This window comes from Cyprinus carpio, chromosome A15 (assembly GCF_018340385.1).
Source record: "Cyprinus carpio isolate SPL01 chromosome A15, ASM1834038v1, whole genome shotgun sequence".
Classification (NCBI taxonomy): domain Eukaryota; kingdom Metazoa; phylum Chordata; class Actinopteri; order Cypriniformes; family Cyprinidae; genus Cyprinus; species Cyprinus carpio.
In genome coordinates this window covers 11,008,594-11,035,678 of record NC_056586.1, presented here as the reverse complement: position 1 = coordinate 11,035,678, position 27,085 = coordinate 11,008,594, and the positions used below count along the sequence as shown (strand labels likewise).

Sequence of the window (27,085 nt, the reverse complement as noted above, 5' to 3'; positions counted from 1 at the left end):
TCTGTTAGCAGTTACCACAAACAGTTTCCTCCTCTGGCTGAGCGCAAGATAGCATTCAGAAATGCAGCGAGGAGTCAGCAGGACAGTTTAAGCATGTACCGATTTAATTGCGGGAATGCATCTCCCCCAGCATGGCCTGATCGCCCACAGCATTTCCACAGAAATATGAGATGCTGCGGTGTGGCTCCCCATGTTCTCAGAGCTTTCTGGTTCTGTCGCTTCTGGTATATTTTACAATTTTGTGTTTCTTACCGATATGACCAGCTCAAATGTCCATAGCTGATAAAATGGAGACCTATTAGATTCTGGTACTGAGACATGAAATACCGAACATAAGAACTGCTAATATCCAATTAAGGTTGAAAGTTATTTAAATATGTTTTATGAAATAAGAGGAAACCTTAGTTGGAAGCATAGCCCTCTGGTGAGGTTTTGTTTGCATTCTGGGTGATGTTGGAATGAAGTTAGATTTAAGGATAAAAGATTTATATGATTTACATCAATAGATTAACATATTCAGTAGCCTATATAACAACATGTGATTTCTTCGTTACAGGTATATTATTTTTATTATATTTACTTTAGGGCTGTCAAATGATTAATCACGATTAATCACATCCAAAATAAAAGTTTTGTTTACATAATATATGTATGTATACAGGGTATATTTATTATGTATATATAAATAACGTGTCCACATAAATTATATATTTAGAAAATATTTACATGTATATAGATTTATATATTTGTATTCTTATATTTTATATTAGGATATATAAAAAAAAAAAAAAAAAAAAATCCGGTCCCAACACTCTGCCGCTCGATTTAATATATGGTCGAACATAACATATTCTTCCTTAAATATATACATGCATGTGTGTGTATTTATATATACATAATAAATATACACAGTATAGCGATCTCACACATATATTATGTAAACAAAACTTTTATTTTGGATGTGATTAATCGTGATTAATCATTTGACAGCCCTAATTTACTTATATTCTGTAGTCGTGTATGCAATTGTGTGTCATTATATATAACTTATATATAAATAAGTATTCTGATGACACTGTTTGAATATCTCTGTTGAATGACGGGGACAGTCCTGGGTTTCATCAACAGGGTGTGACTAAATTGGTAGAATGGTGCGATAGCAATGATCTTGTTATTAATACAGTAAAACATTTAGGTCTACATCTGATACTAATACAATGCCTGTTTTTTTTATTCATAATAGAAAAATTATACAGGTTAAAAAAATACAAGTATTTAGGAGTAATGATTGACAATATGTTATCATGGAAAGATCATAAATATAATATCTATAAAATAACAAAAAAAACAAACCACATAAATCTACTTTCTTCTTCGTTTTAGGTCATTCGGAATAAGAAAGCAGATTCTTCTGTAATTCCTTATGTCTGTGATAATGAGTGTACAGCACTATTGCAACTCCATTTGGTATAGGATTTTGGTATGTTAAAAACAAAGCTGTTCAATCAATTAAAAATTTGCTCAAGGATTGTAGATCAGCCCCTTGAGAAGCTATATGATTCAGCTTATTAGAAGAAATTAAGACTTGCTAATAATATAGTTTCTGATCCTAACTGTCACACTTCACTTGGAGAAGGAACAAGAAGATTCAGGAGAACATTCAAAACGTGACTTTAATAAAATGAACAATGAGATACAAGAACAATGGAACATTAGGATGACATCTAATAACCAACAGGAAACAAGGGCCAGAACACACTATAAATAAACAGATGCCAATAGGACACACCTGGGAGCAAATTAACTAATTAATAAAACACAGCTGGAAACAAATTCACACAATCAGGACAGGAACAGGGAATACCAAATAAGGAAAACATGTACTAAAACAGGGTTAAAACAAGGAAACACAAGTCCACAACACTGACACTAATCATGTCCTGCATAGTGAGTTTGAATTATTACCATCAAACCGGAGGTACAGAGTCCCAAGATTTAACAAAGTTAGGCTGAAACATTATTTTGTGCATCAGGCAATCCTAAAGTTGAATAAGAAACTTAATAAAAAATCAAGAGTATTGTGAACATGGTGTAGTTGTATAAGTGTAGTAGGAGGGTAAGGTATAATGTAATTTTTGAGGGAGTGTAATGTATAATGTGTTTTGTTCTTGTCTGGATGAAGTGCATGTTGTTGTTCAAAGGATGTTGATTGTTGTAAACAATCTGTGATGCAAGAAAATGTTCAGACTTGTCTGACAATAAAGTGCTATATCATATATATATATATATATATATATATATATATATATATATATATATATATATATATATATATATATATGACAATTTATTATTATTATTATTATTATTATTATTATTATTATTATTATTATTATTAGTGGTATACGTAGGTCTCTGTTATAGCATCTTGCATGACACCAGAACAAATATGATATTATTACTTACTGGTTGTAGACAGGTTGTATTGGTGATGTTGTCATATTCATTCTACAAAGGATTGTGCACAGTTAAATGCCTCTGCCAAGATGCATGAAACAGTTTATCTGATCATCTTGCAGGAGCATTTAGAAAATTAAACAGACAGTTAAACAGACTCAAGCACAAATGTGACAGTTCAGTTTTGAGACTCGTCAGATTAATACAGCAGATTTCAGCACGTCTCAATTTCTTGGCCCACTCGTTGATGACATCTTGGGTCTGTCGACTCCCATTTCGCCATGCTTTATTAGGCCCAGCTCACTTTACAGCACATTAGCCCAGAGATGGGCCAGACTCACACCAGCGTGGACAGAGCCCAGAGGATCATGGGCCATGTGAGGACACAATTGACATTCCTCACAGGAAAGCATTGGCATGTTCCTGCATCTTTACTGACTGGCACAACTTAATGCAATTTCAGCTGCATTCTCAAGTCAATATAGAGATATGATATGTGACTGAATGTAATAATTCTCCAATCAGACATCCCTCTGAGCACGGGCATTTGCGGTGATTATTTGACTCCGAGGCAACTGTCAGACCAGACTGATGTCACACAAGCCACTGTTTACCTGCAGGAAACAAGCAGTCTTCATTTTACCTAATTAGTTGATATTATTCAGATGACTGGAAAGGAATAACGATTTTACAGTTCTATTCACTGAGGAGACCCAATGTAGTGGTTTGCCTCAAATAGAGGTGTAATATGCCAATGAATAAAAATAAAGTCTTGTATTTTAAATATAACTGATGTTTTAGGTTTATATGCAAACAATTAAGCATTTAGGTAGAGATATTGGTCTCATTTGTGTTTAAATCTTACTTAAATCTTAATTAATTAAAGAGCCTGAAACATGGTTGCACTGAGCAGCACTGTCGTCGGAAATCACCCTTTACAGATGAAAGGACAATACGACAAAGATATCACATTCCTCAGCTGACATTCAAAGGTGTTTTTTTTTTTTTGTGAGTATGAGATTGAGGTAAAGAATGAATGCTGTATTAGAGGCAGGTAATCACACTTGCTCAGTCTGTCTTTCTCTCATAATAATCTACATAATACAGTGAGCTTTTAAAACAGTAAGCTTTCAATTAAGCAACTCAACGCTCATTTACTAGTTCAAAAGTTACATTTTTGAATTCTTAACAAAGGTTTGGGCTCAGCTGTTGTACTGTCAACTCTGTGGCGAAAGGAAGTAGTTATGCATTTTTTTATAAAGACACTCTGTGGTTGTTTCTTATTTACAAACTTGTGTTGTCTAACTGTATAAATGCAATATCAGACTTGTAGTCGCTCTATATAAGCTTTATATAATGGCAGAATGCCATAGGTGCTAATTTATACTGTGTGGGAAATATTATGTGTGATATTGTTAAGGCAACACAGTTAAATAATTGAATCCAAAATTAAAGAATTAACACTTATTTATATATTGTTTGTACTTAAGCCACACACACACACACACACACACACACACACACACACACACACACACACACACACACACATATATATATACATATATATATACACACAAAAAAAGATTGTGTGTGTCTGTTTTGTAAAAGTGTGAAAATGTTAGATAGATATATATATAATAAAAAAGTATGTTATATTCATATTTAAATAGATAGATAGATAGATAGATAGATAGATAGATAGATAGATAGATAGATAGTATTTCTAACTATTGTAAAAAAAACTAAAACAATAATGACATATTATCATCAAATTTGATTTGTTATGAAATTTGATATTCAAATTTGATGACAGTGACTGGAAATACAAACAAAAACACTGATTTAAATGTATTTCATTAATATCTCTAAGGGATAGTTCACCCAAAGCTGAAAAGACATGAAACATGTGTTAGTGTTTTATTTGTCAGTGGGTTCAAGTGTTTGATGTTCGTCAAAATATCTTCTTTTGTGTGAAAGTAATTCTTAATTGAGAATTAAATGAAACAAATGAAATGATGATGCTAGTATTTTCTTTTTTTGTGAACTATTCCTGTAGATGCACATGTGAACTTTGACAGCTCTAAAAATGCATTTTGTAAGCTATTTTTACATCTCCTAGATCCCAGTATGGAAATGATGTAGACTAAGCGTGGGGAAACGTTTGGGAAGAATTCCAAGTATAACTGCATGTTTTCCAAGTAAATGCAACCTGTAAACCCTCTAATTCAAGAACAACCAACACTATAATCCATATTTAATTAGAAGTTTGAGTTCAGGCAGAATGTCAGTAACAACTTACATGACTGTAAATGAGAATTCTGTCAATTCTGACAGGCATGTGTTTATGCATGGATTTGCACACACATGCTCCAGATATTTCACAGTTCACTGTGCAGCTATTCAGCTTCCTGCTAAAACCAACACAAGCCATTATTTCAGCAGTAGTGGGAGAGTGAAGTAGCGGTGTCTTTTTTACAAGCAAAGGAGTGTCCGAGCAAAGTGGAAATGTATTGCATCAATTATTAACATGGATTCACATTCCCACCAACAATCTGTTTTTCAGTAAATGTTTGCAGGCCTTAGGTTTGTACCCTTGTGAAAAAGAAGTAGACTTTAGCATACTTTTAAACAGAGTACTTATTATTACAGAAATTATGTATTTTTAAAAGAATGTATACTTAAAAGAATAGTTCACCCAAAGAAGGTTTGATGAAAATTTACTCACCCTCAGGCCATTCAAGATGTAGATGTAGTTTGTTTCTTTATCGAACAGATTTGAAGAAATGGAGCTTTAAATCACTTGTTTATTAATGGATCATCTGCAGTGAATGGGTGCCGTCAGAATTGAGAGTCCAGACAGCTGATAAAAACAACACAGTAATCCATAAGTAATTCACACGACTCAAGTACATACAGTAAATTAACATCTTGTGAGGTGAAAAGTTGCATGTTTGTAAGAAACAAATCCATCATTAAATCATTTTAACTTTAATGGTTTAACTTTAAACCATGCATGTTAATTTAAAACAAAGTTACTTTAGAGTCATCTTAAGTGGCCTTTAATTCAATACAGTTAAGCACACTTCTTTTTAACAAAAGTAGGTAACAGGAGCTGCACTTTTCAGGTTAGCCCATTTCTCAGGCTATTCTGGTTAAGAGACATCTTTTACAGCACAAGGGTCAATATTCAAGGGACCTTCAACCCAAAGCATAGACCTCTATTACTGAAATCATGTTTGCTAGGTACAGACCTCTGAGGTGAGCTTATGAATAAGATACAAGTGAATATTTTAGTCCCAGTGCAGAAGAAGCGGTACATTGAGGGTTTGGAGACAGGGGTTGTATTTGCTGCCCACTGGCTAACCTCTGCAAAGCTCTTTAGAATCTCACCACACATCAATAATGCAAGCCCTGGCACAATGCACAAGGTAGACGCAGACACACAGAGCCTCGCCTTGTGTAATGTGCATTAGGGACGGAGGACAGCAGCTCGACGTAAGCATGAGTTTGGAATGAGGGAGCAGTTATGCAACTGCATACAATTAATATCATGCAATTCAAATAGGAGCCAATGGTAATGAAGTATCATGAAATGGGGTGAAGCCTGGAGAATTCATTACCTAGTGGCTCTCTGGATGTCTTCATCTTTTTAAAGTCATATTTGTATATCATTCAGCTCCAAGGGATTTTCTTGGAATGTGAGACTTGCAAATGCAATGTGGCTCTCCTTGTCACATGCGAACTGGAAACAGACCTTACCTATATAGGAGGAGCTGGGAAAGGAGATAAGAACATCTTGAGTGGCCTGAGGCTCATGCTTTCCTCGGCTCTCTTCTGGGAATGAGGAATGGGCCAAAGCCCCATCCTTATTCCACCCACCCCGCCCCACTCCCCCTTCTCCACAGGACTGCCAGCCGTGTAACCCAATGTCAACTGCTTATGAATATTTCTGCTGAAGTACAGCTCCATGTGACATGAAGTTTCATTGCATGGTTTGACTTTTGTTGTCCTCCAAAAAGAAAGTTTGGGGTCGAAAGGTTTTTTAACCCTTGTATGGTGTTTGGGTCTGTGGGATCCATTTTCACTTATTATCAAGAGAAAAATTATACTATTAATTATTTTTTTCAATCTCAGACTCATTGGCCTTGGCTCATTTTCTGTGAAGAACATATATCAGGACAAATTTTCAGTGACCACTCACTGTACACCCCCCTACACATTTATATTACATGCAGGATGTTTGGGTCCACTGGACCCAGGGCTAGTAAAAGAGTGGACATTTTAAGTCCTGCGTATCTTCACTCTGTCCTCCTATACTCTGGGCCTGCTATTAGTATGTGTGTGTGTGTGTGTGTGTGTGTGTGTGAGAGAGAGAAAGAGAGATAGAGAGAGAGAGAGAGAGAGAGAGAGAGAGAGAGAGAGAGAGAGAGAGAGAGAGAGAGTAAGTAGCACTTTCATTCACATTTATAAATGTGATCTAACAAAGGTAAAGGGCAAATTTTGATGTTATAAGCTGTTTTAATTTTGCTTGTAATTGGGATGAGGTAAATATCGGTTGAGTATCTTAACATTTAATTTTTGATTGTGTTGAATGAAAAACTCAAGAATGCAGCCGGTCCACCAGACCCACGAACACTGTGCTGAGTAACAAAAATATGAACACCACACAAGAGTAAAATAAATTAATACTTTCAGCAAGGACAAAGGAAATTGATCAAAAGCAACAAGACCCACAAGAAAAATCCACATCAGAAAATATTATTCTTTTGAACTTTCTATTCATCAAAGAATCTAATATATATATTAGATATTATATATATATATATATTATATATATATATATATATATATATATATATATATATATATATATATATATATATATCATGGTTTATATGTAATAATATAATAATTAGTCTTATAATCAATCCCACCAGTCACATTGAAACATATCTTATATATATGTTGGGTATAGTTACTTTGGAAAGTAGTAGTTAGTTACAAACGTTTATGATACAGCGTTTCCACCTTTAAAAAAAAAAAAATTCCAAAAAAAAAAAATTAAACCACAAGGGATAACTTACTGATTTTTCTTTAACTTTAAATAATGCAGTTAATCAAAGTACAAGTATGCTTACTTGTACTGTAATAATATAATAATTAGTCGGACTTAGCACAACTGTAATAATATAATAATTAGTCGGACTTAAAAGACAACCGGACACTTTAATCAATCCACCAGTCACATTGAAACATATCTTAGTTCACCAGTCTATTATCTTTATCTCTTTAACATATTGTTAAACAATGCATGTTACAAATGCAAACAGTGTTAATAAGGTTCTTGTTTTACAATGTCCATTATAATGAATGCATTTAGATCAAGACCTTCTGTACATTACCCCTGATTTTTATTGCATGAGCAAACCTGCTGACCTACGGAAGCATTCAAGCAGAAAATATTTTGTAGATTTATGTAAATGTAAAAGATAATGTTAAAACGCACACACACACACACACACACACACACACACACACACATGCACATATTGATTTATTCTGTATAAAACCATAGTGTAAAATAGTTAGTCCTCTTTGAATGAAAGTAAAACATAGATTTACCAGTGTAGGCCAATTCCTAAAACAAATGATCTGGGCCCGGTTCCCCAAAACGTTCTTATCACTAAGTAGTTCTTAACCTATTACTTAACCTCACTCTTAATGTTATGGCATGATTTCCGACACGTTCGTATGCTAAGTATATCTTCTGTAAGTCATACTTTCGTAAGGTTGGTCTGGACCATTCGTAAGCTCTCTCTTAGCGTTGTTTGAGCTCAAGACGCTAGTCGCCGACACTTTGCAGCAGTCTTTAGAAATCAGCGCAGCGCAGTACAAGTCCAACTATGGTATGTTGACAATTTTGTGGCTCAAAAATGATTTTATGTTATGGACATTTTAAGACTAATAATAAAATATTTTCGCAATGGATACAGGCCCAGGTGCGTGTCTAGAGCATTTTAAATGGGGTGGCCAGTCTGGGGCACTGGCTCAAAAGAGGTTGGCGCGGGGGACATCTGCATATTTATGTGGGATTCACTCTCGAAGTAGCCGTGATTGACACAATGATGACCAAAGCAATACACGGGAGAAAATATGTGAAAATGGGCATTAAGACTAGAGCACCCTCACTAATTTCAGAAGCACCCTCAGTGATTATTTCTGGAACCTGCAATATGCTTTTATTGCAAAACTATATACAAAAACAACAAAATACAAATGCACTTAATAAAACAATTGAATAAATGCATATTTATAAGTTAAGCACCTAACTAAAATAAGAAGGCTATTAATAAAATAAATAACTAAGGCTGACTATAATCAGCTTGCTTCCATTTAATGAGATACTCCTCATCTGAATTAGAAAAAAAGTGCTTCTAGTCTTCAGTGATGCAAGAACGTTTGAGCATACACGTAATCTTTGAGCAAAAGCAGAGCCAATTCATAAAAGAACAATGTATATTTAAAAGCACACATCCAGTTTTGTGTGAGTGAAGGAAATCCACTTGCAAGTGGAGATTCGTGCTCGCGCATTACATGGATCACGTAACAACATTATGCGCTCTCGATATGTCAAATATCACGCTATAGAAACAGCCTAAAATTAAGTATAAAGAGGAAAGCGGCCATAGGCAGCTACACATGCCAGGATCCGCCACTGCCAGATGCAGTTAGAAATGTACTTAAAACAAGTCTATCGCAAGACATCTGGTGGGGTGGGGGTCACCTGGGGTGGCCAGACAAATTTCAAGGGGGCCCGGTGCCACCCCTGGCCACCACGTAGACACGCCTCTGTACAGTCCTATTTATGAAGTTGACTTTATTTGGTATCAGAACTAATATGGTGGCAATTAGCCTAGGCTATTTCATAATGTCATTAAAGCGTTTAAATTGTCAATCACTGTTGATAATTAAAATCTGGCAAACAATTTGGCTCTAAATGGCTAAGATCTATAAATGGGTAAGCATGGTGGTGTCCAGTAAGCGACCAACTATGGCAGCGATCCAACGTGTCCTTGTATTGAATCAAAGACGGCGCCGGCCGCGGAGCCGTTTAGTCCATGTCAATTTTTTTATTCGACAAAACTTAAGCCCTTTTGACATTTTGCCTGACGTGCTATATTAAAAAAAATCGCCTCCCAAGACAACTCATTATGGAGCTGCTTGACCTTCTCAGACCTGCGCTTGCCAGGCTAACGTGGCGGAAATTTGCTTTAAGCCCTGAAGTCCAGCTGCTTGCAGCGCAAAGGTTTTTTTGCTACAGGGAGCTTCATCGAGGTAATGGGAGAGGGCTACGGCCTAAGCAAGACCTCGGTGTGGAGGTGCGTCCACACTGTCACCAACGCCCTTCTGCGCCATGCAGGGGAATTCTGATTGTAAAGTACCTTACCATTAATATAAAAGTGTATTACATAATTTTTAGAAGTCGTTAAACCCATGTCAAGAAGCGGCACAAGTGGCACAAAGGGATAAGGAGGGTGGATGATTAGCGGGGGATACCCGGTTCGTCTACCCGTCACAACATACCGTGTGAACATATTACTGACAATTTGATAATTTAATTAATAGTCTATATTTTACGGATAACTTAAACTATGCTAAAATAAATGTTACTGGAATAATTTGAGGAATGTTTCATTTGCATAGAACGTGTTTTCTTTCTTAACGCCGTAATGCACCTTCGCGTGAAGTTGAAAATCGATTCCTGAGCGATCGATGCCAACTAATTCAGCACCTTCACTTGGGACAGCGCCTTTGTAACGTCGGACGTAAGAGGCAGCGTGTTAAGAAGCTTCCTAAGGGACACTTCGGGGAACACACTTAGGAACATAAACTACTTTGGTAAGATATATTTTTCGAGTCTTCTTAGCGCGCTAAGAGTGAGCGTTATCGGGGAACCGGGCCCTGGTTCCTTAAGATCAAAATAGCCTGATTCCCGAAACAATGATTCTTGTAAATTGACTTTGTGTGAGCCAGTATTTTTTATCTAGTGTATCATAAACGTGCAGCATGACCCAAGTATCCCAGTTCTTTAAAGAAATGTTTTTTTTTTTGTGAGTAGGTTCTTTTTTTGTGAGTCGAAACCATACAGCACTCCCCATGTGGTGCACTGGGATTCACGAACAAATAACTTTTTCTATTTAATTTTAAAAACAACAACCTATTTAAGATTTATGAATTTGGAATTTTAAATAAAATATTTCAATAGCTTTCAATAGTATAGCTATCTGCATTTCAAAATATTAGCTTGACTATTAAATACTTTTATGACTAGCTTATAGCTTAAAGGCTACCGTTTCATTGGTGTGTTTTGACCAGGCATCTGACTGTACTTGATTTTACTGATGCAATATGAACACTACATTTTGTTACAAATAGCTTTTCAGCGGCTAGTTAACAGGCGTGCTTTTAGCCCTAGCCTGATATGAGATAAATTGGTGTAATAAATTGGTCCCTGAAACTGAGCAGCATTGAGATCCTAACCTGCGAGAGCCAATCTTGCTGTTGCAGGATTCTGCTCGCACATACAGAACGACTGAACTCAGCGATGCTCCCCCAGCACAAGCTTGTTAACAAACTGGTCAGGTATGCAGGAGACTACAGCGCTAATAATTTTACCAATAAATAAGCTTAGTGGATGCTAACGTTATGGCAAAACGCTCCCGTGCAGGAAAAACTGCAATGTGTAGAGGGGGTCACTGAGAGGGGTGTGATTGCTGTGTTACAGAGTTCAAGAGCACAGATGGGATTTTACGCTGGAACATAGGCCGGCATGAGATCTTGCTGCATGTGCATATGGCGTTGTTTTTTTTTTTTTTTTTTTTTTTACTTATTTCATTTAGTCTCTAGAGGATGAAAAGGCAGTTTTTTTTTGGATAGCCACGGGACTCTAAAAATATACAAACATTCTGTGTGATGACTCACTTGGCTTGTATCTAGGAAGTATACTTCCATGTAGGTTATAAATACGGCACAGAATTCTTGCTGAAATCCCTAGAAACTCTTGAAACAGACCTAAAATGTCAGGTGAAATGAAAATATTGTCCAGTTGGTTGAGTACCAGAAAACATATTGGCATATACTGTATAAAACCATAACCTTAAATCATAAAATGTCACTTTAATTAATCAAAACTTGGCCCAGATCCTGAAACATGATTAGTCTTAGTAGTTGATTCTTTTTATTGAATAATAATAATAATAATAATAATAATAATAATAATAATAATAATAATAATAGTAATAATAATAAAACATACAGTATAAAATACAAATGTGAAGCAGTCTGATTCACAATCAAATTATTTATTTGAGTCAAATCTTTTTAGTGAATCAAATACCTACAGTGTGACTGATAGTCTGGATTATAATCATTTATTTATTTATTTATTTATTTATTTATGTATATATGTATGTATGTATTTATTTATTTTAAAAATGCATACAGTGCAATCAGAGTAGCTGAAATCCTGAAGCAAATTAATTTGATACTTATGGAGTCAAAATAGGGCCACATATACTTGCAAAAGAAATAAGTTTTGCAAACAAAAATAAAGAATTAGCAACAGAGCAAAAGCAATGATTTTGCAGTACATATTTTCCATGGCCATATTTACTAATTTATTTGCAACGCTGCTTTCATTTTTCGTTTCAGTCAAGTTTGAGCTTGCGATACTATTTTTCCCTTTGCGCTTCACCTCATGTCAAAACAGTGCCAGAAAGTGAGACGTGCAGAAACCTGAAGTGCAAAGGGAAAAAACGGTATCGCAAGCTCAAACTTGACTGAAACGCAAAATAAAAGCAGTGTTGCAAATAAATTCGTAAATATGGCCATGGAAAATATGTATTGCAAAATCATTGCTTTTGCTCTGTTTCATTTATATTTTCTACTTTTTTTTTTCTCTCACAATTCTTTATTTTTATTTTTATTAATTTTTTTTGCAAAAAGCACATTTATTGTTTCTCAATACTTTCATTTTTGTTTGCAAAACATTATTTTATTTTGCAATACTTCAATTATTTTGCAAGTATATTTGTTCCTGTTTTGACTTCAGTAATTCTTTTTGGTGAATCTGAAACAATCAGTGAGACCAGAGTTGCTGGTCTCAAATTACTCTTGGGAGTTGATTCTTTTTAATGAATCAAAAACATGAATCACAAATGTGATGTAGTGTGATTCACAATTACTGTAGATGATTTATATGAGTTGGATCTTTTTAGTCAAAAATCAAAAACCTATAGTGTGACAAATATGATGTAGTATGATATGATCAAGCCCCCTTTGATGTCAATGTGTGCATGTGCCTGCTTAATATGAACCAATTCTATTTAATCAAAAAAATCCCCAAAAAAAAAAACAAATGATTCATATGAACCAGTTCTTTGTAATGAATCAAAAGGTTACCTGTACTAGCCAGATTCCCCAAAGTGCTATAAAAAGCAGCGTGATTATAAATAAGTTTTATTTTGTGCATCATTTGTCAAGTCAAGTCTGCTTTATTGTCAGTTCTTCCACATGTAAAGCATACAAACAGAGAATTGAAATTGAATTGAAATTGAAATTCTCTGTATGTATGCAAATTTCTTGCAATATCTTGCCATTTCAATTCTCTGTATGTATGCCGTACATGTAGAAGAATTGACAATAAAGCAGACTTGACTTGACTTGACTTGTCTGTAAGCTCATGACAAACAAGGCACTTCCTTACTAGCATCTATAGACATAAGGTTCATTTTTTTTTTTTTTTTTTTTTTTTTATAATGTTTCACCTCGCCAATAAAACAGATTGCTTTCTCCCTAAAGCATATTGGTGTGATTTCTCTTTCAAAACATTGTTTTCTCATATTTTCTTTTAGTTGAAGTTATAAAATGACTGATTGGTTTGTGGCAGGTGTGTGTTAGCAAGCTTAGCAGCCGTGTTACTTTGCAGCACAGACATAGTTTTTTTTTTATTGCTGTTGGACTGGAGGACCTAGTTTCCCTCAAAGGCATTACTTTAATAACTCATTTTGAAATCGTGTTTCTGTTGAAATATCAGCAAGAAGATGCACTTCATAAGCAAGGTGTATTTTAAAACTCAAACTTAGAGTCGCCATTTAGAGCTAAACTGCGATCGATACTGTTTTTCTTTATTTCCAGACAAGTAATGTTGAGAATTCAACAGAATCGAAAATGACAACAATAAACCACACTGCAAAAATAGACCGGCTTTGATTTGTGTGGCACCAGAGAGAAAAGGATTCTCAGTTGTTCACTAAATTATGGGTCTTTTAATTTGAACATTTTTTTATTGTGCCGCAGCTGCACAAAGTCCTCTATTGTATTTTCTTTGTGTTTCTTTATTAGCAGCTCTTTTCTTCTGAAAGCTATTTTCGAGGGTCTATGATGGCCTGAAATACCTCTGTAATAACTCAAGACTTCACTGGTGGCCCTGATATCATACAGAAAGGAAATGCCCTCAACGGCATGCAAATGAAGCAACCGTGTGTGAAATGTGTTTGAGAAATGAATTAAGGTGCAGAGGGATCTGACGCATGTCATCTTCAGTGGAAAAGAAAATAAAAAAAAAAGCAGAGATGCAGTTTCTTGTTGAATGAACAGAAGGCAGGACGCAAATGAGAACACTTCAAATATGACTTTAAAATCAATAACCAGATGATGCAGCCGTCTCCTTTGCTATATTGTAACATGATATAGATATTTTTCAGTTTATTTCTTTTTAATGAAATCTGAAATAGGCTTTAAAGTGATAGTTCAACCAAACATGAAAAATTTATTCACCTTTACAGTATGTTCTTCCAAACTGATACACGTTTTTTGTTTTTTTTTTTCCTCAATGAAACACAAACTGATAAGTGCTACACAGCACCAAACACTAACAAAATATAGTGACCATGGTCTGTCAATCTCCAAAAAAAGACACCATAAAAGCACCAAAGAATGTTTTTTTTTTTTTTTTTTTTTTTTTTGTGATAGCATAGAAGAAGAAAAACAAGAGGTTTGTTTTACTGCATGACCCATATGTGAAACATCACCATATTTTTTTTTTTTTTTTAATGAAAAAAGGTATGAAAGCAAACAAATATCTTCCATATATGTATATAGTTATACTAAATACATTATTTTGAAACACCTTATTCGTGTTATAAATTTCAGTAAAAATCAATAATGCCTTGTGTATTGATATTGACATTGGTTATGTCGATGGAGCCTTATAATAAAGAGTACAGTTTTGCTTGGGCTTTTTTCATGATGGGAAATAGCTCTCCAGTGACTAGAGATTACATTGTAGTATGTTATATATTAAATTCATTAATCAGAATGAACATGATTTCCATGATATTTAGAATTAAGATATAATTAAATATATTTCTCTACAGTGATCATGTGGCCATAGATAATACATGTAATCTTAATTATATTCATGTATTATCTGGGGAATACATGATAACATTCAACTCTGCTTGCCTGTCTTGCAGAATGATTCCCTCCACGAGTTACGAGTTCCTGGTGCGAGACCTCGTATCCGGGCGGGAGTATGACCTGTGCGTTCTTGCCGTCTATGATGATGGCGTGACCTCCCTGACCACCACACGGCAGGTGGGCTGTGTCACATTTGTCACAGAGACAGAGTACAGCCAGTGCCAGTCGCTCCGCAGCCATTTCCTGGGTGGCACCATGATCATCATCATCGGAGGAATTATTGTGGCCTCCGTCCTTGTTTTCATCATCATCCTCATGATCCGGTATAAAGTCTACAGCCATCAAGGGGCAGATTCTGGAAAGGGAACACAAATTACAAATGTGCGCTCGCAAAGAAATGGGGGGCAAGTGGCGGGGCAGGTCCCATGCTCCAGCTCCAAAATCGTAGAGGGCCAGGAGGCTATGGGAGCGGGTTTAGGAGGGGCTGCCGCTAGTTTAAAAGACTCCACTGCCATGGTGCTGGTCACAGACTCTGAGACAACTGTGCAGATATCAGAGATGATCTCAGAGGACATAGTCTCCCCCACACAAAAGCACCATCCCAGGACTTATATTGAGCTCAAGAGACGGCCTTCAATGTCCTTTAAAGAGGGTACAAGCACAGACACACCAGGAGGTATGTACACTGATTATTATTATTATTATTTTATTATTATTTTTTTTAAAAATAGATTAAAAATATGTAGGAGTATGTTTTTATGAGAGAATACATTTAGATTTACATTTACATTTAGTCATTTAGCAGACGCTTTTATCCAAAGCAACTTCCAAATGAGGACAATGGAAACAATCAAAATCAGCAAATGAGCATAGAATACTATTTGTTTTTTCCACTTCCAAATTTCACATTTAATTTCATTGTTCCTATATTTTCTTTAGAATTGTATGTGAAATTTAGTCACAGTTTCTGAGTAAAAATTGTTTCTACTCCATTGTTAAAGGAATAGTTCACCCAAAAAGGAAAATTTGCTGAAAATGTACTCACCCCAGGCCATACAAGATGTAGATGAGTTTGTATCTTCATCAGAACAGATTTGGAGAATTGTAGCATTACATCACTTTCTCACCAATGGATTCTCTGCAGTGAATGGGTGCTGTCAGAATGAGAGTCCAAACAGCTAATAAATAATCCACGCAAGGCACAAGCCACGCAGCACCCATCAATTAACATGCATGTTTGTAAGAAACAAATTCATCATTAAGACTTTTTTTTTTTTTTAAGGGCGCTTACAAGGCAAGCATGTACTAGTCCGGACAAACAAATCAGTGACCGCTGCGTACATCAACCGACAAGGTGATCTACGCTTCCATCGCATGTCGCAACTTGCCTGCCACCTCTTCTTCTGGTGTCAGAAGCATCTGAGGTCGCTTCGTGCCATTCACATTCCTGGTTTAACAAAACCGGCAAGCTGATGAGCTGTCACGAGCTGCGCTTCTGGGAGAATGGAGACTCCATCCCCAGTCGGTCCATCTGATTTGGAGTCAATTCAGAGCCGCTTAGGTAGACCTTTTTGCCTCTTCAGAAACCCCTCACTGCCAGTTGTTCTACTCTCTGACCGAGGGAACACTCGGCACGGATGCACTGGCACACAGCTGGCTCCAGGGCCTTTGCAAAAATGCGTTTCCCCCAGTGAGCCTTTTTGCACAGATACTGTGCAAGATCAGGGAGGATGAGGTTCAGGTCCTGCTCGTGGCGCCTTACTGGCCCACTCAGACTTGGTTCCCGGAACTGATGCTCCTCGTGACAGCCCCTCCTTGGCAATGTCTGGTCCCTGGACGGGACGCAGAGGTTCTAGTTGACCTAATCCTAGAGGTAGTTGACACCATCACTTCAGCGAGAGCACCATCTACGAGACACGCTTACACCTTGAAATGGAACCTGTTCGTTGAGTGGTGTTCTTCTCACCAAGAAGACCCCCAGAAATGTCCGACCAGAGTCATGCTGTCCTTTCTGCAGCAGGGGTTGCCTGTGGAAAGGAAGTAGGTGGGGAAGCGTAACCTGATCATCATTCCTTAGAGGGGCGAGAAGGATAAATCCTCCACGGCCCCCCTCTATACCCTCTTGAGACCTGTCTCTAGTGCTCAGAGAACTACAGCAGGTCCCATTTGAGCCTTTGCAGACAGTCAAGCTAAAATTTCTGTCAATGAAAACTCTGCTCCTTCTTGCATTGGCCTCCATCAAGAGGGTAGGGGACCTGCATGCATTTTCGGTTGACCCGGATTCGGGTCGGCTTGCTAAAACCGCTTCAGAGAGTACATATCGTAGACCCTGTTGAGCTCCTCCATAACCTTGCCATCCAGACATGGCAGAGCATCCGGCACCAGGCCCACATTCAATTTATCCGTGAGAACTGGTAGTGGGCTGGGTTCCATATGTAGAGACCTAAGTGGATCCCATATGTGTAAATTTCATGGTATAGCCTCAGAGCCCATGTTTCCCCAGCAGACTTCCTGCTGTTTTCCAAGAGGGTTACAACTCTAATCTGCCATATGCACCTAAACAGTTGTCAAATATGTGTAAGTGCTTCCAAAACCACCTTTGGGAAGTATGGGGCTTCCACAACGTTCCTATCCCAAGTGGTACGGGTACGTTTTCCCAGTGTTATCCAGTTATCCGTTGCCATAGCTTCTGCACCATGGCTGAGCGGCCGGGACACCGGCTCGGCTCCTCAGCGAAAACCTGAATATGCGCTGCACCTGCTGCCTACTTATACTCACACTGTGATCAGTGGCAGCTGGATGCATAAATTCACTTGCCAATTTGCATTGGCTCATTTAGTTTACACTCAAAGTGGATTGGTCTCTCTGAGCGAGATCCCAATTAGTCGGAATCAGATGAGACAACTTTTTCACTGGGGAAATAAATATTATGGAGTATGGACTTGTATTTTAACTGGAAGCAATGGTTTGAAGTATTAATAAATAATAAAATAAAAAAAAAATGTCTTGATGGATTTGTTTCTTATAAACACAGCTTATAGATTCACAAGATGTTAACTGATGTACTGGAGTCATGGGTGAACTATAACTAGAAAGTACAAATATTTGATAAACATGCTACTATCTACACCATTTTTTTTTTTTTTTTTTAGTGTAAAAGACAGCTAAAAAAAAAAAATGTTAAGCAAGTACAAGAAAGAATGTGTCATTAAAAGCAAATCAGTTTTGTCATTTAAAATGCTCAAGGTTGCTTGCAGGCAATTGCACATTCACACAACCTTTTGACAGTAGGCTTTTAACAATGCCTGGGCAGTTTACAACTGCCCCGAGTGCATCTATATAGACTCTTGTAATTGCCAGAAATAGAGCTATTCACCTGATTCAATGGGCCATGTCTAGGCATTCCTTAAAGAGCTTTTCCTTTGTGGAATTTGGATTTATGGGTCCAATCAGGTAATTGCAGTTTCTAGATGAATGCTCATGGAATTCAAGAGGACCTCATCCTTATATTATTAAATCGATAAAGTCCATTCAGTCAATTGCTGGTGATGCAGAAGGGTGAACTTCCATGATTCTCCTGATCCCGTCAGTCACCCAGGTACCTAATGGCAGTGAATTAAAAGTAATCATTAATCAAGTAAGTTAGCACAGGATGGGAATGAAATAGTATTGTCTGAAGGAGCATGATGGCTCAGGCAGGCACATTTTTTGTAGGAAAAGGACCTGAAATAGGGTATTTTTCTTTTCAGCAAATGGTTGGTCAAATGAGGGACTTAACTTTCATAAAATGTTCATTGGAAACTTCAGTGTATGATACTAAAAATTAATATAAATAAACTGGATTATGTTCTATTAATTATATATGAGGTTTGTAGGATTAACTACGTTGTGACTAAATGTTGAGTTTTATATCTATACAGTATGAGATTTTGTTAATAATATGTTGTTAATAATATTATTTGCTTGTCTCTCTTGTATTAAAATTATATTAAAATATATTTGATAATATTAATCACATATATGGAGTATCAAACTTGGTAACAGCTGTCGAAAAAAACAACATGTCGTCAGTAATTAATAATTAGTAGAAAGTTGTTTGCTCAATGTAAATAAAAAGGCTTCATGTGTTTTCAGAATGTGTCACAGAATGTGTTTTCGACATCAGAAAGTTGTTTGCTCAATGTAAATAAAAAGGCTTCATGTGTTTTCAGAATGTGTCACAGAATGTGTTTTCCTTTTCCACTGCATAAAAGTCAGGATTACACAGCATTCTGGAATACTTCCTCTTAATTGGTCAATTGCATTGACCATTGTGGAGGGAAATTCTGTTGTATAATGACGATTATGCGGTATATTTGACCTTTGACCTTGTGTTGTGCAAGCTGTGCATGATCAGCTGATTATACATTATCTCTTACTTATCTGTTCTGTGACACATTATACTCTTGTTTCATAGTAGTGAAAATCAGTTACGCTATTGTAGCCTTTCTGCCACCACAGACGGGCTGATGTCCTTCACCTCCACCAGTACACTGTCCTCTGTGCTGTCACTAACACAGTCCTGCCCATCCCTCACTGCCATTTTTCTTTATCCCCTAGACACAGCAAGCCCGCAGGTCAGCGACGAGAAGAGGGTTCAACGAGATTGGAGTGACTTTAAAATTTGATGACTCCTTATGCTGTCCCGCAAGAGACAGCCATCAGCCCAAAAGAGTAATGCCATCTTTTTTTATTCTTCTGAATTCATCTGTTATGTGGGATTTTAGACTTTTAATTTATTTTTGTAAATTTTAATTTTAAAACTTATATCAACCTATTTTTTTAATTATAATCAAATGCTTTCCATGTGCTTTTGTATGTTAGTCAAGTCACACTTGTACTCCTCATGATAAAAAAACAAATACAAAAATAAAAAAATAAAATAAAAAGAGACCGCATTGGAAACCAATGGGAAGCGAATTTCATCGAAAGAACTAAAAGCTGATTTTTTGAGACATCATACTCAAATACTGAGCACATCTTGTTTGGATTCATGGCTTTGATTTTCATGCTGTTTTAGAGTAAAACATGTTTTGGAAAATATAGATTTCATATACAGTTTTAAAACGGTACTTTTGTATACCATAAAATCCCCTAAAAAAAAAAAAAATTATAATAATAAAATAAAATAAAATAAAAAATAAAAAAATAAAAAAATATATATATAATATCAAATGAAATTAAAGTACATTTATTTAACTGAAAAAAAATTATAATATTATTAATAAAAATAATAAAAATGCAAGGAGCACGATGTGGGTACTTTTACTTTTCATTATTACAATGTGCAAAGAAAATGTTTTGAAGAATGTGTGTAACTAAAGAGTTGCTGGTCCCCAATGAGTTCTATAGTAATTTTCAGTGTGGTCCATCAACTGTTTAGTTGCCAGTATTTTTCAAAAAATCTTCTGTATTTGGCAAACGAAAGAAATTCATAACAGTTTGAAACAACTTCAAGGTGAGTAAATGATGAATTAATATAATATAATAAATTATATAATTTTTAACTTGTCTTTACTTAAAACAGTCATAAAAACGTATTTGTTATGGAAAAAGAAAGCACCCTGAGATGAAAGAGTAAGACCACACACACACACCACGCAAAACACACACACACACACACACACACACACACACACACCACACACACACATATATAATATTTATATATATATATATATATATATATATATATATATATATATATATATATATTACACTGGTTATGATGTAGTATCGGCAGTCCTGTCAGGTGCATATAACATCTGTTTCATCTCAGCTCTGTGTAGTCTGACAGATGCACTTGTTTTCTATTCAGGTTTGTATTTCCAAAATTGCCATTACCTGCTGAGACATATGCATTTCATTTGGGTTTTGAGAATGTTTTGTTTATCATTGGCCTCTCTCTCTTGTTTTCTACCCATCCCAGAGCTGGCCAGGTCATCCGATTATGGGGAGGAATATGGAATAATTTGTCTGAACCTCTACTGGACTTTCTTCCCTGAGCATTCACTCCTCACACTCTATTCCAAGGACTATCCAATTGTTTCCTACCGGGACAAATTTGAGGACACAATCCACTACTGCAACTAATGGAAACAGAGCACAATAATTGTTCTCCATGGCTGGCTTTTGGAACATATTGCCTTTTACATTCTCACAGCCGGTACTGTCTATGTGTTTTCTGCCGACTACATTGTTTGCTGGACGGTCTGGGTTGAAGAACAACACCTCACTGCAGGAGTGAGTATACACTTGTTCTTTTAGATAGAGAACCCTCACCTTGATGTGTCTCTACCTGCTAATGCAAATAGAAACATTAGAAGGAGGGTTTTTTGTTTTTGTTTTGTTCTTAAACTTGAATGGGTATAATTTACTTTAGTAATTATAACATATTCTATCAAGATGCAATAAATCTAAATGCAATCAGTTTGATTGGTTTAAAAAGGTTTTGCTTTGAATTATATATAACATTATTCTCAATAAATACTTTTGTACTTGACATCAGCCTTATCTTACATAAACATAATAGTATTTAAATTTATTGTAATTCTTGTTACATTCTATGTGTGTGTGTGTGTGTGTGTGTGTGTAAGCGTATACACCTACAGTACAGATCAATTCATTTCTAACTGTTTAAATGTACAGTAGTGTTTTTGAAAATATTAAATCGATTAATATTATTAATAAATATTATTATATTATAATATAATAGCAAGGATGTATTAAATTTATTCACATTAATGTATTGCACTTTAAAACATTAAAATAGAAAACAATACTGTAAATTATCAGCAAAAATAATCAATTGCACATTATTCTCCAATTAATAACAATTAATCACACTTAACATTAAAATTTGTGATCACAAATATGTTTTCACATTGAATCTACAAAATAATAAACAAATAAATTTGGACTATTTTAAATATATGTTTAATGATTTTTTACTAAGTACTAAAAAAGAAGGAACATATCTCAAACAGTAATACTGATGCCTCAGTTATGGTTGTTATTATTATTATTATTATTATTATTATTATTATTTAATTCATTTATTTTTAATCAATTTATGTGGATAAATTGTGTACACATAGACAGAAAAATTACCGTAAAATTAGTGTAAAATACAAAGTTGTGTTTTAATTACATTATATTATAATATATTTTATGATATATAATTATATTTAATTATCCATGTATTCATTTTTGTGGTTCACTTTGGTGACCAGAAACGTTCTTAAACATTTATTTTATGAAACAGACATCATTGCATCAGATATTCCAAAATAAATAGGTTTGCTCACTCAAATGAGATGAGAATCAGTGATTAGCGAGCACTCTGCTGTTCTGTTGACATTGCTGTGTCTGTCCTGAGGTTATCAGCTAATGTCTTGCAGCTCAGCTTCATGTATCAGACACTGTACTCATGATCACTCATGTGGAAATATGATTAACTTGGCTGTGTTGTAAATCAGTACTTTACCTCTCTAAGTATCACCTAAGACTGCAAACAAATGCCAACATAAGGCTGTAGTAAATGACAAGTATGTAAGTTTCCCCCGTTCGAGGCTAGACGTCAAGCAGAAGTTATAATGGAGCCATGCACAATTTACACTACAAGGTGACTATATAGCATAGTTGTTGCACAGTGGATATGTGGACTGTATTCAAGCTCAAAAATGGCAAGTCTCATGAATAATTGATCATACTGATATTTTTTCTGTGGTTTTAACTGGTGCTAAAAATTCTCCCACAATGCCTTGTGACATCTGAAGAGGGGGTAGACAGAGCAAGTCAAAGAAATGAACAGGATGTTGCACGCAAGCCAATGCACTAGGGAATGTTATGCACTCAGACATCGGACGATAAATGTAGCATGTAAATGAAGATACAGATGTTCCTGGAGGTGCATTCATGGGTTTATTTGTTGACAGAGAATAAACAGCCCTCAAAAATCTTAAGCAGTCAATTAAGTTGCATCTCACTAGATTAAATATTGATCTAATTTGTGTGTGACCAGGGTGTCTGTGACCCCAGAAAGGTGTTTGATTCTGACGTCATGCGCAGTCAGTGGGAGTCCATTTAAAAGTCTGCCATTTAAAGGAGCTGACAAGGAAAAATTGACACGCCAGTGATTGGTGCTTCACATGGCTATTGACACCAAAATCAAAGCTTCTGCTTTCCATGACTTTGATAAATGAGAGCAGTTAAAAGTTTGACGGGGCAAAGTGAGATGCAAAGATGAGATGGATTGAGTTGTTTATTTTCCTGTTTTAGTGCTTGAAGCTGGGAATAAAATCCAGCTGTCAGGTGTCATCCTGAGATTTGCCTCTGTGATATAAAGCAAGTGTAAGCAAACCATAGAAAAAAACAAAAAAAAACTTATCAACATATAGATCATCAGGCCGCTTTCAGCAGTAGCTGTAAGCAGAGTAAAAAAAAAAAATAATAATAATAATAATAATATATACAGGTCCTTCTCAAAAAATTAGCATATTGTGATAAAAGTTCATTATTTTCCATAATGTAATGATAAAAATTAAACTTTCATATATTTTAGATTCATTGCACACCAACTGAAATATTTCAGGTCTTTTATTGTTTTAATACTGATGATTTTGGCATACAGCTCATGAAAACCCAAAATTCCTATCTCAAAAAATTAGCATATCATGAAAAGGTTCTCTAAACGAGCTATTAACCTAATCATCTGAATCAACTAATTAACTCTAAACACCTGCAAAAGATTCCTGAGGCTTTTATATACTCCCAGCCTGGTTCATTACTCAAAACCGCAATCATGGGTAAGACTGCCGACCTGACTGCTGTCCAGAAGGCCATCATTGACACCCTCAAGCGAGAGGGTAAGATACAGAAAGAAATTTCTGAACGAATAGGCTGTTCCCAGAGTGCTGTATCAAGGCACCTCAGTGGGAAGTCTGTGGGAAGGAAAAAGTGTGGCAAAAACGCTGCACAACAAGAAGAGGTGACCGGACCCTGAGGAAGATTGTGGAGAAGGACCGATTCCAGACCTTGGGGGACCTGCGGAAGCAGTGGACTGAGTCTGGAGTAGAAACATCCAGAGCCACCGTGCACAGGCATGTGCTTTTGAACCAGAAAAAGCGGCAGAAGCGCCTGACTTGGGCTACAGAGAAGCAGCACTGGACTGTTGCTCAGTGGTCCAAAGTACTTTTTTCGGATGAAAGCAAATTTTGCATGTCATTCGGAAATCAAGGTGCCAGAGTCTGGAGGAAGACTGGGGAGAAGGAAATGCCAAAATGCCTGAAGTCCCGTGTCAAGTACCCACAGTCAGTGATGGTCTGGGGTGCCATGTCAGCTGCTGGTGTTGGTCCACTGTGTTTTATCAAGGGCAGGGTCAATGCAGCTAGCTATCAGGAGACTTTTGGAGCACTTCAGCTTCCATCTGCTGAAAAGCTTTACGGAGATGAAGATTTCGTTTTTCAGCACGACCTGGCACCTGCTCACAGTGCCAAAACCACTGGTAAATGGTTTACTGACCATGGTATTACTGTGCTCAATTGGCCTGCCAACTCTCCTGACCTGAACCCCCTAGAGAATCTGTGGGATATTGTCAAGAGAAAGTTGAGAGACGCAAGACCCAACACTCTGGATGAGCTTAAGGCCGCTATCGAAGCATCCTGGGCCTCCATAACACCTCAGCAGTGCCACAGGCTGATTGCCTCCATGCCACGCTGCATTGAAAGCAGTCATTTCTGCAAAAGGATTCCCGACCAAGTATTGAGTGCATAACTGAACATAATTATTTGAAGGTTGACTTTTTTTGTATTAAAAACACTTTTCTTTTATTGGTCGGATGAAATATGCTAATTTTTTGAGATAGGAATTTTGGGTTTTCATGAGCTGTATGCCAAAATCATCAGTATTAAAACAATAAAAGACCTGAAATATTTCAGTTGGTGTGCAATGAATCTAAAATATATGAAAGTTTAATTTTTATCATTACATTATGGAAAATAATGAACTTTTATCACAATATGCTAATTTTTTGAGAAGGACCTGTATATATATATAAATAAATATAATAATAAATATTTATATATATATATATATATATCAATCAAATCAGGATTTTGACAAAAAATATTAAGCAGCACAACTGTTTTTAACACTGATTATAATAATAAATATTTCTTGAACAGCAAATCAGCATATTCAAATGATTTCCAAAGGATCACGTGACACTGATGTCTGAAGCGATGATGCAGAAAATTCAGCTTGGTCATCACAGCAATAATTACACTTTATTTATATTAAAACAGAAAACAGTTTTAATTTTAAATTGTAAAAAAAAAAAATATTTCTAAATTCTTTGCTGTATTTCTAGTCAAATAAATACAGCCTTGTTGAACATAAGATACTTCTAACAAAAACGTTAAGAAACCTTACCAACTGCAAATGCATGGAAATTTTAAATAACTAATGCCACATGATTCTTATACTTTTAAAATGAAACATATTTGTATTAACTTTAAAATTTAATGTTATAATGTTATAACATTTGTAAAATGGAGTATGTATTTAATTGTAGGTATAATAAGCCATATAAACTATTCACATTATTAGTAGTAGTTCCCTATCTGTCAGTCATGAGTTATTTTGTGATGATATTAGGGGTCTAACTTGGGAGCCCTATCATCTCTGAGTTTAAGAGAAAACGTCAATGTAAATTGGCTAGTGGATTTTGCACACTGAACCACTCCCCTTGCACATGGGTATATAAGACGACAGCGTGCGTCCACTCATTAGATTTTTTGATTCGGAGCTGAGTGTTTGTATGAAAAGCTGTTATACTCCACAAAGCCATTCATCTGCTGTGTGTCGGGGAAGCTGTTCTGGTTAGCGGTATGGCGCGAACAGCGGTGTCCCTTTCAGCAGTTCCCCTGGGAGCTTCAACTAAAAGAGTAGATTTCCTAAAACATCAAATCACAGACGATTTGCTTCTTTTTAAAAATGCTGTTTCATCTGTATCCTCTATGTTGCTGTCGTTTCCTGTTCTATGACAATGGCCACGAGCGTTGTCTTCAGTGTCTGGGCATTCAGCACGCTGAAGACGCGTTAGTGAATGGTTTATGCCCATACTGCGAGTTCATGACCATGGCAATGCTGCGATCGGATCTCACCTTTCTTAAAGGGAAAGGAGCAGACCCCTCTGTCACTACCCATCCCAGTTTCTCTGCCACGAACAGAGGACCACCGGCTAGTGCTCTGGGAAATTTGAGGTGATAGTGAGAGCTTCTCCACCAGGCCATGCCCCATGGACCTCTCACTCCTTCTGCAGCACTTGCCCAGAGTGGCTGCTGAGTGATTCTGCTGGGCTGTATTATGGCGGTCACAGCATTTAATTCGGTGTGCCACAGGGGGATCAGATGTCGATTGCAGCATTGGGGGATGGGCAATTGATCTCTCAGGACAAAGATTCGGCGGGGCTGCCCCCCTCAGGTGTTGCCGCCACTGCCGAATCGGACCCAGAGTTGACAGCCATGCTTGCCCCGGCAGCTGTGAGCATCAGGCTGGAGGTGAATACACCACCCAGCCCTGAGCGCTTGCGACTGGATGATTTGTTTCTTGGTGCAGAGCGTGGCTCACAACCACATTCTACTGTGGTTCCTTTCTTCCCGGAGGTGCATGAGTAAGTGACGTAGTATTGGACGGCCACTTTTACGGCCAGAAGCCGCTCGTCTCCTTCCTCCGTTCTCACTACCCTTGATGGTGGGGTGGCAAGGGAGTGAGTCAAGATTCCCCAGGTGGAGAGAGTGGTTGCGGTGCACCTGTGTCCACAAAATGCCGCCACTTGGAGGGATTGTCTGTGTCTCCCATCCAAAGCCTGTAAGCTGGTGGCAGCTCTCACTGCCAAAGCTTATAGTGTTACGGGCCAAGCCGCCTTTGCCCTGCATGCCATGGCTATCCTGCAAGTACACCAATCCAAGGCCTTAATAAATGCACAAGGTTAGTACCGACCCAAGGTTGATGCAGGAGCCTCGCACAGCGACTGACTTCGCCCTCCAGCCAACAAAAGTCACGACGCGGTGGTAGTCCAGGAGCGCCACCTCTGGCTCAACCT

At 36.7% G+C, this 27,085-nt stretch overlaps 1 protein-coding gene across 1 annotated transcript in view; it reads left to right on the top strand.

The window, feature by feature from the left end:
- LOC109090915 (leucine-rich repeat and fibronectin type III domain-containing protein 1-like protein) overlaps positions 1-27,085 on the top strand; it is a 123,386-nt gene that overhangs the window by 82,218 nt on the left and 14,083 nt on the right. The window contains exons 4-6 of the mRNA XM_042770985.1: positions 14,997-15,616; positions 19,540-19,653; positions 20,909-21,222. Of these exons, the coding sequence (XP_042626919.1) occupies positions 14,997-15,616; positions 19,540-19,607 (688 nt within the window). The 3' untranslated portion in view covers positions 19,608-19,653; positions 20,909-21,222. The remainder of the gene's footprint in view (positions 1-14,996; positions 15,617-19,539; positions 19,654-20,908; positions 21,223-27,085) is intronic.